The 18,089-nt window shown below is 48.3% G+C and overlaps 1 protein-coding gene across 4 annotated transcripts; it reads left to right on the forward strand.

Moving 5' to 3' along the window:
• The first annotated feature begins 2,597 nt into the window (after positions 1-2,597).
• On the forward strand, positions 2,598-16,171 carry LOC117719317 (apolipoprotein L6-like). Of its 4 annotated transcripts, none has more exons than XR_013103345.1 (7): positions 2,598-2,757; positions 3,265-3,368; positions 4,826-4,926; positions 8,655-9,498; positions 11,828-11,934; positions 12,287-12,475; positions 12,716-16,171. XR_013103345.1 is itself a non-coding variant. In XM_034517473.2 (6 exons), exons 3-6 carry the CDS (start codon positions 4,853-4,855, stop codon positions 14,365-14,367), a joined length of 1,014 nt encoding a protein of 337 aa, XP_034373364.1. In that variant the 5' UTR covers positions 2,598-2,757; positions 3,265-3,368; positions 4,826-4,852; the 3' UTR covers positions 14,368-16,171. The 4 variants fall into 4 exon arrangements, 1 of the variants encoding a protein (XP_034373364.1); XR_013103346.1 differs by having other exon boundaries at positions 12,292-12,475; XR_013103344.1 differs by having other exon boundaries at positions 11,828-12,475.
• The last annotated feature ends 1,918 nt before the right edge of the window (positions 16,172-18,089 follow it).

Here is an 18,089-nt window from a genome sequence, read left to right on the forward strand (position 1 = left end):
GGGTGCCTCACCTCAGACCCATAGGCCGACTGATCAATAATGGAAAGCTCTCAAACTGTGAGCCAAAACAAGTCTTTCTGGTGTATAAGAAGAGCCCTGCTCCCTGGTTCCGTGACTGCCCTGAAATGTCATGTTTTTAGGATCAAGTTTTGTGTGCCTGTCTCTATTCACGACTACTGCTTCTCAGAGGAGAAACTGCCCTGATCCTAAAGCTGCTTCTAGGCCGAGCCTGGAAGGCAGATGGAAACTTTGTTACACTTGGCAAGGAGCGACCTTAGGCATCTTTAGCACAAACGTCCTTAGGGGGGGAAAAAAAAAGAGTCCAGGAAAAAGATAATTGTTTTCCTGGAATCTGAGAACTGTGGGGTCAGAGTGCTCCCTGGGCCCATCCCCCTGTGGTGGATGTGTTGACAGCCGTGTGTACATGTGTGTACATACTGAAATTGTGATACACATGGGAAAGGACTCCAGGTTCCCTCCAGACACCAAACAACCCCAGCAGCCCTGGGGATGCTTAATTCTCTCAGATAACAGGGCACGGTATTTGCAGAAAGCCCCTGCACCTGCTCCTGTATGATCCTGAGCCTGATTCTGTCCTCTCATGACTTACAATGGTTAATACAATATTAATGATATGCGAATTAATTGTAGTAATTGATAGTAACAGGAAACATCTGTACGTATTCAGTACTAGTGCCGTACTTTCCCAAGCCATAAGGAAAAATAATGGTTTGAGACAGTGTGGTGCTACGGAGCCTGGCTAACCTCCTCATCCTCTGGGCTCAGCCTCTTGAGCGATGGGATTTATGGGAAGGTATCTCTTTGCCAATCCAATGTTGTTCATGGTTGGTTGACACCAGAGCTGTGGGAGCCCTGGATGAGGCAGGCTGACTGTAGCATGACCATCTGAACCACTGTAGCATAAACTGGTAAAGAAATGGATATTAATTCAGAGGACAGTTGATACTCTGTATCTCTCAGAGAAGTTTCTCTGTGCAGGGGATGGTGGGTAACCCAGAACTCACTCTAGCCAAGGTGCCAGTGGTTGAGTGTACAGTGTTCAACCACAAATGGGACATTTACAGCATGCCCCTTCCCTGGGCTTCAGGTCAGGTTTTACCACCAAGTGCATGGGCCAGTTGTGTGTAAGTATTCATGTATGTGTGTACACCTTTGTGCACAGGTGTGTGTGTGCATGTGGAGGCCAGAGGTTGACATGAATAACCCCTTTAGTCACCGTCCACTGTATTTTTCAGACAGTGTCTCCTACAGAACCTGGCTGGATGGCAAGTCTGAGGATTCTCCTGCCCACCTCTACCCCCATCCCCCCAACTGGGATTATAGGCACAGTGGCTTTTTACTGTGGGTGTTAAGAATCAAACTCAGGTTGTCACACCTGCATAGCAAACACTTTACCGACCTGAGCCTTCTACCAAGTTTTTGTCTTTAAAGGAGTTTGCATTGAAGGATTTCAGGTGCCAGTTATTAGTTCTAATGCTGTTTTCCTCATGGGGTTGTGACAGGGGTCACACATCTGTATCAGATGCAGTGATGTAGAAGGCGTGAGGCCCTTTGTGCTCACCTAGAAGAACAGAGAAGTTTCTCCTAGAGAAACCAGGAATCTCATACATGCAGGCTTTTCACAACAGAAAGAGTTACACCGACTTGTCTAGGATTGGATGTATTTAATAGTCTGATACAGACCTTTGCTGTCTGTAGAGCTGAATCCCCGGCCTCTTCCCGGACCCCTGAGCATCATGTCTCAGTCAATTAGAACCCATTCTTGTGGAAGACGTCACAGGTACTTTGCAAAAGATATGTTTATTGTCAAGTCGAGGGGTTTTGATGTGGTCACACCTTAAGCTTTATTGTGGTAATTGTCACCAAAGAGACTTTTTTCGAAGGTTGTGCTATGTTTAACGATGTCAAAAATAAACTGCTCGAGTCAGACTCTAGAAGTTTGAACCAGCACCTGCTAACAAGTTGTGTTGAACCAGATTTCCTTCTTGCCTCGTTTGAATCATTACTCTGCAGGCTGGTGGTGGATTTGCAGACACCCACCCCTAACACACACACACACACACACACACTAGAAGACAGCCTGGGACAGGAGGGAACCTGTGGGTACAGCCACTCCACAGTGGGTCTATTGCATTTGGGGTGTCTGCTGGGTAACCCAGCATGTGCTCTGGGGTTTCTTCACAATGGCTTAAGTTCATCAGCACTCACTAGTATGGCATGCACCTTACAGATCAATGCCAAGGGCAGGCTATTCTGATTCACAGTCCTGCAAGCATAGATGCCTGTGGTCTTCCAGGTCTGGGCTCAGCAGTGACCACTTGGGGTGGAGCCTGGCACACAGCTGGAAAGGAGAGATGGAGGGGTTCCTTGGCAGAGCTGGGGATGGAATTCAAGGTCTGGCACATGCAAGCTACTCTTACCCTGAGCAACGCCACGGCCTTCAGCAACTCCACAGCCCATCCTCTCTGTCTGTTTACTTTACAGTGTGTGTAGAGGAAGTTAGGAAAGTAAAACATCAGAACAACATACTTCTCAGCAAGGCCCCTATTCTGGGAAATTGACTTAGAAGCTGAGCTGCAGCTTTGAGGTTAAGTTGAACCAGTTTCCGTTCCCGCCTCCAAGAGCCGCCCACTTGGTGAATAAAATCTGCCCTTGCTTCTGTTCTTGCTCTGCCCAGACCCTGGTCACAACGACCGACCGACCGACCGCTAGACTGATTGGAGAGCTCCTGGAGAGGTGAGGGCTGAGCCTGGGGTCATCCTCTCTCTGAGAGACAGCGGTCAAGGGAGGGGAGGGCTGCTTCTGGGACCCTAATGGACAAGGAGACCAGGGGAACAAGAAGCTAGTCACTACCTGAGGAAAAAGAGCTGACGGGTCTAGCAGGGCTCGAAGCTCAAGCAGCCAGTAACTAGGAAGTCGGGCAGGGTGGCAGGTTCAGCTCCTTGCATATGACAACCCACTGGGACTCTCACTGGCTCAGACTGTGCCAGTGTGTGTCCGGACGGGGAACTACCTTCTAATTTACCCAAGTTCTCTTCTTTGGTTTGTTTTTGTATCCTGGGTGTAATTGTGAAAAGTCCAGAGATGACGGGTCCTTAGTCAGTCCTTAGTGGTTCTCACTAGCTAGCTGTTCCCCAGACAGAGACACTTCCAACAGCCAGCTAGATTCTGTGGAATTAACAGGCCCCTGGGTCTGTCTCTCTGTACTGTGCCTGCACTACTGAGATTGTCTGTCTTCTGTAGGGAGGACGGACAGAACTTCTTCCCTACGGACCACCCTAGCCACTTGGACCTTGGAGGAGAGCAGGGCAATCCTTTCAGACATCGCCACAGCAGAATCTGCCAAGGTACATTCTGGTCTGCCAGCTGGCTCTTGGCAGAGGAAGGCCGCTATGGGGCAGAGGTGGAATAATCAGGCTGGACACTGAAAAATATCCAGAGGGCTGGAGTGGGGTGGTCTCTGTGTCAGAGAGCTTGCTAGAATGTAAATGGCCTGGGTCACTCCCAACAGTGTGTGCATGGTGGGAGTGGGGCAGGGGGGGAGGTGGGCTGGGGGCGGGGATGGTAATGGTGGTCAGTTTGTGCAGTGGGGCACAAAGGCCTGCCGAGGATTCTTGAACGTTCTCCTCAGCCAAACTTCTCATCTCTGCCTTCTCCTGAGCTGTGACGCTGAGTGGCTCAGTTCCTACTTGTCCTCTCTGCCTTTCTCACCTGGTTTGCACCTTTAGCTGCTCCCTCCCATCTCCTGCTGGACACTAATCCCTTGCTTACATCCCATCAGTGGAATGGCTAATGGCAGCTTGAGCTCAACCAGCAGCCAGCCTCCATCGGGCCCTACAACACATGAGCACCCGGCAGCCCTTGGAACAGTGCAGAGGTCACTTGTTCACACCTTGGGCTTAATATTGTTCTTGGCTCTTATACCCCAGTGTGCACAGGGGGAGTCTAAGGGTTCCAAGAACCTGGTGCAAGCTGTCACCCATTCACTCCAAGGATAGCAATGCCATTCTTCCTGAGAGTCCTTTTGCTTTCTCTTCACAACCTGAAAATCATCACCCCCATGCTGGCCCTCAAACCCAAGGCCATGGTGTCCCTAATATCCTTGCAAACAAGGGCTTGGATCTGATATCTGGTCTCTGACAGTGACAAAGATGACTGACACAGAGTTCCTGTGCTCTTGGGATTTCCTGGGCTCTCCTGATGGTTCTTTTGGGTTTTGCATGTGAACAACAAAGCCATTGCCTGAGCCAATCACCAGCCCTCTTCCCTTCCGGAAGCCTAATCATAGTTGGTTGTTCTGGCCACCCCTCCCCCACCCCTAGGGACTTTCCCACAGTCACCTCATTACAGAGCCCATGGTTGAAAGGACTTTCCCATGAGCCTCCATGATCAACTTTCATCTCTACAGCCCTGCCATGTGGGAAATGCCAAGGGTCCTACTTTGTTATACTGAGAAGAGGGAAGTCACTGGTTGTAGTTCTTGACACAACAGGGAAAGATCCTGCAGCTGGCAAGATAGTTCAGCAGGTAAATGTGTCTGCCACCCAGCTTGCCAGTCTGGCTTTGATCCCCAGGACCCACACGGTGGAAGGGGAGAACCAGTTCCTACATTGTGCTGGGTGCCCCCTTGGGTGTGCTTGCTGCACATAGGCTAGTCATTAATTAAAAAGCAATAGTTTGCAGATATTATGGTTAGTATAAGCCATGGCTTGGTATGATTTCAATTCTGCATAATCTAAAATCCTCCCCTACTTGAATTTTATACTGTTTTATGATATTAGCAAATTTGCTTTCTATACTCCAGTTAGAAGACAACCTGCCTCGTAAGGACATGGCTTTGGTGCAGACTCGAACGCTCAGCCATCAGACAGGGGAGGAATATGAGGCCGATGTTGAGTTGCAAAGGTAACCCAAGGGGTGGGCTTCTCGGGAAGGGCTGGTTGTATCGAAGGCAGCCATTTTGATTAGGAATAACCACTTGTCCTGGCCACCGTTCTATTGTTGTGAAGAGACACCACAACCAAGGCAACTCATAAAAGGGAAAGCATTTAATTGGGGCTTGCTTACAGTTTTAGAGGTTGGTCCATTTCCATCATGGTGGGGAGCCTGGCAGCATCCATGGCACTGGAGTGGTAGCCGAGAGCTTTACATCCTGATCTACAAGCAGGCAGGCAGAGAGAGATGGAGGCCTGGAGAGAACTTTTGAAACCTCAAAGCCCCAGTGACATACTTCCTTTAACAAGGCCACACCCATTCCTACAAGGCCACACCCATTCCAACAAGGCCACACCTCCTAATCCTTCTGATCCTTTCAAACAGTTCCACTCCCTAGTGATTAAGTATTCAAATATATGCGCCTATGGTGGCCATTCTCATTCAAACCACCACATCACTCCAGGATAACTGTGTGGGAAGAGGGATTTATCCTCTCAAAATCTCTATTATGCTGAGGAAATACTTTTCCCTGAGGAGAAAATACTCCATGAGGCTGACTATAATATTTTGGAGATTTAAGTAAACATTTAGTTACATGTACAGTGTTGGTCTTCAAGGACTAGGACAAATGGAGCAGAGACCATGGATGGGGGGGCTGGGGGAGGGATGGGGGGAAAACAGGGAGGGAGGTCAGAAACCCTGTGACTACTTATGGAAATCATACTGGGACCAGCTATGAGGAGGCAGATCAACTTTACTTGGGGTTGATAATTCAAGGCTTATATAGTTTTGGGGACAGAGGTCAGAATATTCAGGATGGGCAAAGGTCATTGTCTGAAGGCTGAGGTACTGAGATGCCTCATTAGCATGGGGAGGCACTCCAGAATCTCAGGTGCTAGCTGGCCACGTTCTTATCAAGAGAAAGGAAGTTGAACCTCTAATCTAGCTAAGGCTACCTGATGTTCTACAGATAGAGGCATGTAGTGGGTGTGGTGGGGTTTGAACTTCCCAGACAAGGTCAGAGAAGGGGGAGCCCTGCTGGTAAAGGGAGTCCTCCATTTTGCAAGGAGCCTGGAAGGTTATCTGGACAATGGTAGACTTCAACCTTAATTAGCAGGGCAACATGATATATGTCACACATTAGTCCACAGCTGGACCCCAGAATCCTGCTGCAGCTTAAGAGAGGGCAACAAGGGAGGTGGAATTTCACAGACCCGAAGTGGGGGCTCATTCTATGCTGGGGACTGGACTACCCAACACAGAGGGTTCTGGACACAGCAGGACACAGCTTCCATTGCCTAAAACCATGTAGAAATGAAACATCATAGCCATGCAGCATGCACTCTGTAATGGTAGATCCATGTCTGTGATGCATGGGATCCATGCCAGCCACCTCAGGAGACGTGTCATGTAGTCCGGCCCACGATGGTTACACCACGCACAAGGACCGACTTCCTTTTTCAAATCATCATTGTAGACACAGCATCAATGTTTTACAAGATATTCTATCATCTAGACCCTACATTCTAGAGATTATTCAAAAGACAGAGGCTGCTGGACAGTAGCAGCATATGCCTTGAACCCTGTTACAGGAAGCAGAAACAGGAAGATCTGAGTTCAAGGCCAGCCTGGTCTACTACATAGTTCTAAAACAGCCAGGACTACATAGAGTAATGAAAACAACAACAACAACACAACAACAACAACAAAACAAAACTCAAACCAAACAACAGCAAAGGTCAGGGCTTGCAGGCAGGCTTTATATGTAAATATGTCAAAGTCTAGGACAATTTATCCATAGGACTTCAGTACTGGAGGACCTTCATATCTGTGGGGACCTGGTCATGGCACAGACTATCCTTTAGTGGGAAATCCTGACTCCATCTAACCAGAGAGAAACAGCAGAAACAGCAGAATGCTCAGGAGACCAGGCTCCACCACACCCTAACCTAGCCGGGTGCCTCTGTGAGATCCCTTTTCTTCTTAGGCACTGGGTTTCTCCTCTGGCTGTTCCCAGTTCTGAATTTCTGGGGCTCTGTGTTATTACCAGCCTTCTCTGCTCTCCTAAGGAGTCCCATATGGGACAAGAGGAACTGTGTCACCAGACAGAAAAACTGGTAAAGCCAAGTAAATTAAGGAACCCCAGCAATTCTCATAATTGAGAATGGAAGCCTTTTGAATCTGCTCCTGAACAGATTCCTGTCATGGAGCAGGTGACCACGATACCCCACAAGAGGACCTTAACAATTGGTCACGTAGCACAGAGCCCAGAGTTCTCTATGCTAATGAGGTATCTAGATGGGCCAGTGCCAGGGGCCTAGCCAATGAGCTTCCAATCCTGGACATTCCTTTCTGTAAAAGGTATTTAATCTCTGGTCTACCCTGAGTAAGTTGTATGCATCCTTTTTCCCCACCACAAATAAACAGTTTGGACAAGCAAGGGCTGTCTCTCTCATCAGTGACTGCTTTGGGTGGAAGCCTGAGTTATGGGGCCACTGCTCCCCAACCCCCCACCCTTCAAGGTTCCCAGAGGCATTTGGGTGCTGAGGACTTTGGGAACCACAGCCTCGGTCCTAAGCCTGTGCCCTTTCTCACCCAGAGAAACACAGGCTGGGGGCCCCATCTTAGGCTGCATCCCATCTCACCTGAGAGGTGTATTATCAGCATGGCCAACGAGCCCAGCACCCCAATGGCAACAAGGAAGGAACGTAGTACCTCTGCATTTCATCTCTCTGAGTGGAGTCCCTGCACCCCAGCGGCGAACCACAGATCCACAGTCCCATAAGTGACACTTAGCTTGGAAAGGGGCTTGAAGGATCCAGCTTGGCCCTCCCCAATACTGCCCTCTGTGGAAGGCAAACTCCACTGGCTGGCAAATACACCTTACCTCTCTATCCTGTAACATGCTAGCTAAGGGAAGAAAGGGCTTCCTTGGAGGGCCCATCCCCCTGACTGAGGGATGAAGGTGGCCAAGGAGGATGTGCAGAAGCTAGTTACTGTTCATTTCGGCCCTCTTAAAGTGTGGGTCAAAGGAGGTGTGAAGACTCAGCCACTGTAGCCAAAATCAAGATGGTCGGAGAGCCTCCTCTTCCCTCTCCTCCTCCTCTCCCTCTTCCCTTTCCTCCTCCCCTCTTCCTCCTCTTTCTCCTTTTCCTTCTCCTCCTTTTCTTCTTTCTCTTCCTCCTCTTCCTCTTCTTCTTCTTCCTCCTTTTTCTTCTTTTCTTTCTCTTCTTTCTCCTCTTCCCCCCTTCCTCTTCCTCCTCCCCTCCTATGCTCAACACCCAGCTGCCCCACTTCACCCTTTCTCCTCTCCCCTTCCCTCCCTCTCTGTCCCCATGTCCTTTTTTTGGTCGGGACAGTGGCATTCCCCCTGCACTTCTTCAGGAACAGTGCCCTAGTTCCTCTGAGCAGGGTTGGAAATGTCCCTCAGGACCATTCTGCCTGCTTCATGTCTCTGAGGAGGGCCGAGGTCACGCCCTGTGTTCTGCCCAGTTGTTCTTCTTCTGTGACTTCCTCTCCTTATTACATGAGTTGCTTCCTGCAAAGGTTGATTGAGCTCAGGGGCTTTTTAGGAAGATGTGGAAAGGGTTCAGAGTTAGGAGCGAAGCCCATCTGGAGGCCACATGGGCTGAATGAGCAGTTAGTTGGGTCTTTCCCCCAGGACATTGAAGTCAAGTGTTTGTTCCCCTCACCCACAGGGGCAAGGATGGCAATCTGGATGGGGACTTCACTGATGAGAAAGAAGTGGAAGTTGAAGATGATGCCCTGACAAATGAAGACTGGAAGTTTCTAAAACAGTTCCCGAGCTGGGAAAAGAATGAGAAGAAGCGCATTACAATGCTCTATGCCATCGCAGACCACATTGACAAAAGCCACCAAAAAGCTACCAAGACCAAAGTGGTGACTACCTCTGCGTCAGTCATCTCTGGAGCAATGAGTCTCCTGGGTTTGGCCTTGGCTCCAACAACGGCAGGGGCAAGCCTGGTACTCACTGCTGTTGGGAATGGTTTGGGGGCAGTTGCCGGGGTCACCAACATCGTGACCAATGTGAGGGAAAACTCTCGAAACAAAAGAGCCCTAGCTCAGGCCAACAGCATCATGCCTGGCAGTGACCAGGAGCTTGACGAGGTCAAGGGAGAGAAGACAACCTATGTCACAGCCGCCGGTAAGCTTATCTACAAATGTGGGAGTGCCTGGGATATCATCAAAAAGCACCTCCAAGCCCTCCGGATAGCCAGAACACAACCCCACGTCACCTCAGCTGCCAAGAGGCTCATGACTACTGGCCAAATATCAACTCGAAGCAGCCGGCAGGTGCAAAAGGCCTTTGGGGGCACAGCCCTGGCAATGACCAAAAATGCTCTGATGATCGGGCGTGTCACTGCTGCCTTGTCCCTTGGCCAAGACATATATACTCTCTGGGAGGACTGGAAGGATCTGAAGTCTGAAACTCCAACAGAGCTCGCAAAAGAGTTAAGAGCACGAGCTGGGGAACGGGAGTGGGTGTTATCAGAACTCACCCATCGTTATGAAAAGCTGAAGGTGAGAGCCGGATTTTGAAAGAGGCCTGGAGGCATAACGTGGGGTCTGTAGAGCCAGCCATGTAGATGTTATGTTGTGAAGTCTGCAGAGATGTCTCTCACCACGTTTCCATAGCTGTGATAAAAACCATGATCAAAAGGGTTTATTTGGTTTACACATCCCGAGTCACAGTCCACTGAGGGAAGCCAAGGCAGTGAGAACCCTATCCTACTCCATCTTGGGACTGGCCTCCATCTTAAAGAAGAAAACAAATAAATAAAGAATGACTGCAGAACCCAAGCTGCACCCACGTACCAGGATGGACCCCACAGCTTGTCCTTGGCCAGAGTTACTCCCTAGCTACTTCCTAGCAACAGTTAATCAAAGATTAGTCTGATTGTCTCAGATGTACTTTCAGACCGTTCCTGACTGTATACAGTCTTGCTCCAGAGCACCCACCTGTCGGCTTATAGTTATTCTATTAGATGCTTGCCAGACTGGACACCCCCTCCCTTACCCCCTCACTGGCTCCTATTTTCCTGTAAGAACTTGTCCTGATGAGGGTTCAAGGCAACTCCACCTTCCCTTCCTGTCCTACTGTGTCAGGGTTGGGTTGGAGAAGAGCCCAGGCCCAAGCTTATAATAAAGAGACACTGATGCTATTACTTCAGAAATGGCTCCTTGGCTGTCTTTTGGGGCTCACGAACCCTTCCTTTCCTGGCAAAACAGCAGGAGTTCAAGGCAGGAACCTGCATGCAGGAACTCAAGCAGAAACCAAGGAGGAATGCTGCTTCCTGCTTGCTCCCACTCACTTTCTTATGCTACCTAGGGCCACCTCCCAGGAATGGCCCCACCCACAGTAAACCAGACCCTCCCACATCAGTCACGAATCAAGAAAATGCCCTACAGACTTGCCTATAGGTGATCTGATGGGGGTGGTTTTTTTTCTCAATTGAGGCTCCTCTATCCAGATGACTCTAGCTTGTGTTAAGTTGACCAAACAAAAACAAACAAAACTAATCAGGACAAGGGCCAAATAGTACCTAGTGCTTGGAGAAGGGGAGGCCTGTCCTCAGCTGCCCAATTAGGTTTCCCTTTTTTCTTATGGCTTCCCTGTTTGGATGAGAGCTTCCTGATTGAATAGACCATGTCTCTGTGTTACAGGGAGTCTCTGGCCTAACTACCCTCTTAGCCTTATATGGAAGCTTTAAACCTTCGGTATTCAGAGTAGAGCCTTTGGGGGGATAGTTGGGGTTGAATAAGGTTGTAGGCCTTACAGAGCCTTACAGGCCTGAGGTCCACAGAAGAAAAGGAAGAAACTGGAGAGGCCACCCCATGAATGTATGCAAAGGTTCTCTAGGGTAATCAGACATCTGCAAGCTGAGGAAAAGTCAGCCCTTGATAGGAGCTGAATGGGCCAGCACCTTTGAGAAAAAGTAGATAGTCCACCTCTCCCTAGAGAGCTGCTGGGCAAGTGGTAAGAACTGACAAAGCACCTGTGGTGGTGGTGGGTTTGGGTGTGGTGGATGGTAGTGTTGGTGGTGGTGGTGGGTTTGGGTGTGGTGGATGGTAGTGTTGGTGGTGGTGGTGGGTTTGGGTGTGGTGGATGGTAGTGTTGGTGGTGGTGGTGGGTTTGGGTGTGGTGGATGGTAGTGTTGTTGGTGGTGGTGGGTTTGGGTGTGGTGGATGGTAGTATTGGTGGTGGTGGTGGGTTTGGGTGTGGTGGATGGTAGTGTTGGTGGTGGTGGGTGTCAACGGGGATGGTAGTGGTGTAGAAACTTAAAATTAATAAAAAGCTCCTATTTCAGTTTTAGACTCAAAAATTAACTTCCCCCAGGGACACATCCTGGGAAAAGCACATTCCAAAGACTCAAACAAACATTCCAGGAAGAAAGACCCAAGATAGGAGTTTATGAGCCCTTAACACAGTAAACCTGGGCAAACAGAAGCTTCTTAAGCTGACCTTCTTTGTTATAAAAAGATAAGGTGCAAATTTGAGTTACTTAGAAACCGGGCCTGGGAACGGCTGTTGGAGTTTGGCCTTTATGGTTAATGTTTAAGAAATAATTGTATAACCGCCCTCATAAATTCTATAAAAATATATATAAGCTGCCCTCAGCTCTAATTTGGGGTTCTTCTTGCTGGCATACAAGGGAACCTCAGTGCACTGGTTTTTATCAATTTATCAATAAACCCCACGTTATTGTAGCAAGTCCCGTCTGTGAGTGTCTCTGGGGGAGCACGTCCCTTGGTTTTAAATCTTTGGAGTCCAACAGTGGTAGTGGGTGTGGTAGTAGTGAGTATAAGTACTGAGTAATGAGTAGTGAGTGCTTTTTTTTTTTTTTAACAGAGTCTCACTGTGTCTCCCAGTCTGACTTCACATCATTTTGGCCTCAAACATGATTCTTCTGCCTCGGGCTCCCAAGTGCTGAAATTATGAGTTCGTGCCACTATGGTGTAAGTATCGTTAATCCACTGCTAACCCACTACTAATATTTATGAGAAGGCCTTACCTTTTTTGTTTGTTTGTTTGTTTTTCGAGACAGGGTTTCTCTGTGTAGCCCTGGCTGTCCTGGAACTCACTCTGTAGACCAGGCTGGCCTCGAACTCAGAAATCCGCTTGCCTCTGCCTCCCAAGTGCTGGGATTAAAGGCGTGCGCCACCACTGCCCGGCGAGAAGGCCTTACTATAAGAACTCTTTACAATATTCATCTTATTGGTAGATAAGCTAAGCTATTGTGGAATAGGGCAGTTTGACTCCCTAGTTGGTAACTGTTAAAGTCTTCTATGGTTCCCTGTTTGCCTTGAGTGAAGGGTTCTCATCCAGGAGCCAGGTGAACTTTCCCATGCTGACCGGTGGTTTTGAATGCTCCATTAATGCCTTGAGGAAACTGTACAGCATTGACAGCTGCTTGCTGCTAAAGGGTAAATCCAGCTCCTGGACTCACAGGCCTGATCATCGTAGCTCCAATGCTGGCCTTCATAACCCTCAGTGAATGTAAGTGACCCTGCCACCATTTCCACTGAGGTACTTCCTGGTGGTCCTGCGGAGGGAAGGCAAAGGCGACTGTGTCTTCACTGGTGTAAGCACAGACCTTAATTTGCCTGAGGATGTGCTCTGGTTTTTGGGCTCAACACCTGCTGGGGCTTATGGGAGCTGTTTGGTTCACTCCTGCGCTGTCCGCTTCCCATGTCACGTTAGACCCACACTAAACGGCTTTTCTCTGCTGGCCTTTAGTTCATCGACACAGGCTGAGCCTGCGACCTGAGAGACCTGCGAGCCTGAGCCTGAGAGACCGAAGCAGTAGCCTGAGAGGCAGCAGAGGGAGCCATGGTGGTGCCGGTGGCAGACACTAAGGACACAGTAGCAGCAATTCAGTTTCAGCAATGACAACGGTGACAAAGTGCGGCGGAGGTCACTGTCTTGGGGATCACAGAAAGGCAATGGAGGAGCTGAGGGGCTCTAGAGAGCAGCCAGAGAGCAGCCCGGGCAGAGTGGCCGGAAGCAGCCGCAACAGAATCTTTTGAGTGAGGGACCGGAAGAGGAGGCAGAGAGAGAGTTGAGCCTGTAATGAAGGAGAGGTGAAGTCACAGGCTCTGGTCACTGAGTTCCAGAGGGGCATCCGATGGGAAATCCCCAACTTCCTGGACTTGGACACTCACCACTACAGGGCTAAGGGGCCCAGCATCAGGCATGATGCTATGATCCTAGCGGCTACCTCCTGCTGCTGCATTCAGCCAAAGACAACCAGTGTTTATGGGCCCACAATTCCCGATCTGGAAGAACAAAAGGACTCCAGCTAACTGGCTGTTAACAGCCTGGACCTGGGCCTGTGAGAAGAGAACTGTCTGTAGTGTGAGCTACCCTGTCTGTAGTATTTTGTTAGAGCAGTCCTCGATGACCAAGGCTGGAGCTTATGTGGCTTGCCAGGCCAAGTGTCTCAGTCTGCCTGGGCTGCTGTGACAAAATGCTGTTGGCTGGGTTATTTGTTAAGAATAATTACTCATCTCTGGTCTTGAGACAGGTAAGCCCACAGGCAAGGCACAGCAAGTCTTGGGTCTGAAGGGCTCCCTCTTAGCTCCCCAGGAGACACCTTCTGCTATGTCCTCATTGGGAGGAAGAGGCAAACTAGCTCCCAGTGGCCCCTTTCCTAGGACAGCTCTCTCTCCCCTCCAAGCAACTTAAGGGACTCTCAGGAGGCCCCACTTCCTAATTCTGTCACACTGAGGATTACTTTACCTAAAGCTAGGTCGTGAGAAACTGGGTTCAGTGGCATACACTTTTCATCCCAGCACTTGAGAGACAAAATCAAGTGAATCTCTGTGAGTTTGAGGCCAGCCTGGGCTACATTATTGAATTCTAAGTTGGTCATAGTGAACCTTCTCTCAAAAGAAATGCTAAGTAGTGGTAGACCCAGGATGGCAAATGCTGGTACTTGACACCTGGCTGGCCGGGAAGAGGCTGCCTCGGCATGCCAAACTTGGCCTGGGGCTCTTCTAAAATTTAAGGTTCTCCTCCCCTCCCTCCTCCTCCCCCCTCTCTTCTTCCTCCTCCTTCTTCCTCATCTTGCTCCTCCTCTTCTACTTTTTCAAGACAGGGCCTCACTTACACTGTCTAGGATGACCTTTAACTCACTATATAGCCCAAGCTGGTCTTAAACTCTCAGCAATCCTCCTGCCTCAGTCTCATGAGTGCTGGGATTATATCTTGCACCCCTGCTCCTGACTCTTCTTTTCTAAAAGCAAGACTCAGATATCATAATTACATCATGCTCATTTTTGTTTTCCCTCAGAGTCTCAGAAAAGAGGCCTGTGGGGTCTTCTTTGAAAGGAGACAAGGAGACTCAGCCTCAACCTCTATCCTCAATTGAGAAAGCAAGACTCAGGTGACAGTGGCTGTGGAAGAGGAGCTGAGACCTTGAGTCTTTGAGATCAGTGAAGGGGGACCAGGGTTGTTGGGGGGTGGGGGGAATGGCTGGAGCTCACACACAGGGAGGTGCCAGGGAGGCCCCTAGGGTCTCAGAAGAAAGAACCCTGTCAGCCCCATTCTTGAGCCTTCCTTCCCTCTGACCTAGCCATCACTACCACTCCCCTGGGATCCCCCATCACTCACTTGTACAGCCCCTGCTAGGCTTTGGACAGACACTGCTTCCTGCCAGCTTCCACAGCAATTAGGAAAGATAAGCTTTGAGGGTCCCTCCCCCATCCTCACCCCTCTCTGTGCTCTCTGCCTCCCAGTCCAGTGGGAACTGTAGGCTCAGAGCCAAGCTTGCACACAAAGGTTGTCACTGGAACCTGCTAGGCCAGATTCCTGGGGAAGGAGAGAGGGAAGTCTGTGCTCATCTCTTCTGCCCTAAGTTCTGAGCTGACTGACTGCCCTGTCTCCTGTCTTAAAAACCCCTTTCTCTTTGAGTCCTCATTGCTGGTTTGAAAGTCACACATGGGCGCTAAAAGACAAAGCAACCAAGCTAAACCAAACCCCACACAGTCGGGGAAGGAAAGGCTAAGGAAGAACTCTCACACGAGGTTTGGGACTGTGGCCCACCCACACAAGACTCCTGCTGTATTATACAGTTGTATTGCAGCCCTGGGAGCTAAGCAAAGTAGGAGAGGTCACCCTACAGCACTGTGGAGTGGGGGCTTTGTTTATAAATCCTGAGACTGTTGGACTCTAAGAATCCAAACCCAAACCCACGGGAAGCGCTCTTTCAGAAATACTCACGGAAGGGAGTCGCTGCAATCGCATGAGATTTATTTGATGAATAGTTGGAATAACAGTAGCCGGTGCACCGGGGTCCCTCACCCTCAATCGAGAAAGAGGAACCCCGAGTGACCAAAAAGGATGGTATATATACAAAGTTCACAGAGACAGTAGATTGCTTCTTAGACAATAAAAGAGATTTCAAACATCCGTTCCCAAACCTGGTTTCTATCTAGCCCTCAATTTACAACCAGGCTATCCTTTTTTACATATGTATCTTGTTCCTGGGAGAATTCCTTTGAAGTGACTTCCGTTTACCCAGGGGTTTTATTGCCTCTATCTTGGGTCTTTTGTGCTTTTGAAATGTTTATTCAAGCCCTTGGAATGCACCCCAGGGGCAGCTAACACTTGAGTGTAAATTGAAACTCCAAACCTAAGAATCTTTCAGGCTGCTACCTAAAATTTATTCTCACAAGACCTGTAGGTGGAGTGGAATTCTAGTGGAGTCATTGTATCTAGGGTAAACGTTACAATGAAAAGGCTGGTTTTAAGTGTATCTAGGGTAGATATCAGAATGAAGAGGTTTTTTTGTTTGTTTGTTTTTGTTTTTGTTTTTTTTTTTTTAGAAGAACTTTGACCTTGAAAGAATTATTGTAAAAACAGTGATTGTTTCCCGGTATCTATAGAGTTGTTTTCCTGAAGGAGCTTTACAGCCTGTGTGTGACTTTCATCACTAGACGTCTTGGCACAGCTGGAACAGCTGGAACAGCTGGAACATCTTGCATTATTGGGCACTGCAAATAGTGTATAGTACGAACTGAAGTTGCAGGGGTGTGGTGTTTTCCTTTATGAAAGATAATAGATTAGATGAAGGGCTTTGGTATGAAAAATATGTTTTACTCTGCCCCCCCCCCCCAAAAAAAAAGAAGCCTTGGGTTTTTTTTTTTTTTTTTGATTTATTGATTGTAACAATCAATAAAATATTCTTCTGTGTGTCTGTTCGAGAGTCAATTCATTGAGACTGTTCCTTTCTGCTGCCTCAGAGCCTGATGACACTCTGGAGTGACCCTCTTTCTTTGATCAACCCGCGTGACTCAGAACACCCACATATGAGTTTGAAACAAACAATCAAATAAGAAATAAACTAGTAAAGCTGGGTGGTGGTGACACATGTCTTTAATCCCAGCACTTGTGAGGGCAGAGGCAGTTTGAGGCTAACCTGATCTACAGAGTGAGTTCCAGGACATCCAGGGTAACACAGAGAAACCCTGTCTCAAAAAACCGATTTAAAAAAAAAGGCAGTAACTAACAAATTGTAAGGGTGAAGAATGATATCCCAGACTCAATAGCATTTAGGGGTCTACCACTCACCCAGATGGAGACACCCAGATTAGGGGATTCCAGGGAGGGAATAGGTGACCTTTATCTTGATTTGTTGGTTTGGTCAATAGGGGTATGGATGTCTTTGGGATTGGCTGGGGCTCTGGGGACATTCCAGAACCGTTGCTGGGGAAGCCCAGAAACTTTTGCTGGGGAAGCCTGGAAACTTTTGCTGGGGAAGCCTGGAAACTGTTGCTGAGGCTCTTGCCTCAGGCCAAGTAGCTGGGCAGCTTCTGATTGGCTGTCCATGAACTGTAGTTTTTTTTTTTTCTTCCAGTAACTGACTTGCCCAGACTTGCCCAATTCTGGGAAACAGAAACTTAGGCCTAGTCTCCTGAACTACCAGTTTGAAGCCTGTCATGGAGTCAGCCTGGCTCAGTCCTCTCAAAATGCAAGCACAAATAAATTGATAGAATCCTGCACTGGGCAGCATTGAATCTGCTTCAATTGTTCTTATCCAGTTCCTTCTCAGCTCTGTGCTGGCATTTGAAGAAGTGAGCTCGAGGCTTACAGCCGCTGCTGTATCTCTTCACAACAGTGACCTTGGAACTGTAGAGTGAAAAACTATAAAGACCATTTCATGAAATATATACAGGCTTTTTCTTTACCCTAAACCTGAGCAAAAGAATGCAAGTTCCAGAAAGCAGAACTGGATGTAAGAGTTCAGGCTTTCACTGCCCCAGACACATTCTGGGTGGAGGGCATTATCCCTGAATCAGAGGACACTTGCTGGATTAACATTCCTCAAGCCTCAGGGTGGGGTTATAGCAAGTGAGAAATAGTTAACCTGAAATAGTTGGTAATGACAGGGTAGGGCACAGTGACATGGTAAAACCACATTTTTGAGAAGAATGAGTGTGCAGAGTGATTTTCACATGACTCTAAATCATTTAGGGTGGGTTCCTCTGAAATGTTCCACTGTTCTTGGTTACCCCCCGCTTGAGGTTTTCCCAGTGTTACAGCCTGCTGATGTTCAAAATTTGTAAAACAACCAATCATGTGTTACCGCGCAAAAATGCAACCAATCATGTGTAACCTCACGAAAATTCCTTCCTTTCCCCACCCCATGCTATAAAAAAAAAAAAAACCACTCAGCTTGCTGGCCTTTTGTCAAAATTGTGTTCCTGCATGGATGAGCAGTTTTGACCTTAGCTATCCAACTCTCCCCAATAAACATCTGCTGATTGCATCCAGGTATGGTTTCTTGTGATTTTTGGGTGGTTGTGATTTCCTGAGACTTGAGGAAGGGTCTCCCGAGTTTGGGGGTCTTCAGAACCAGAAGCCAAATACCTTTCCTTCTCTGAGCTGACTTGGCATTTATCACAGCATTAAGAAAATTTTGCATTCTGCAAAAAACATCTGTTGAGTTTCTGGTAAGGGATTGACCAAATCTGTCATCTCTTTAAGCAACATTAGCATCTAAACTACAGGACTTTCGGGTCTTGGTTTGAACTTAAAATTGAAAAAAAATCCCACTGTCTCAGGACACATTCCTTAGTCAGAGGACACTTACTGGATTAACATTCAGAGG

The sequence above is a fragment of the Arvicanthis niloticus genome, chromosome 13 (assembly GCF_011762505.2).
Source record: "Arvicanthis niloticus isolate mArvNil1 chromosome 13, mArvNil1.pat.X, whole genome shotgun sequence".
NCBI lineage: Eukaryota > Metazoa > Chordata > Mammalia > Rodentia > Muridae > Arvicanthis > Arvicanthis niloticus.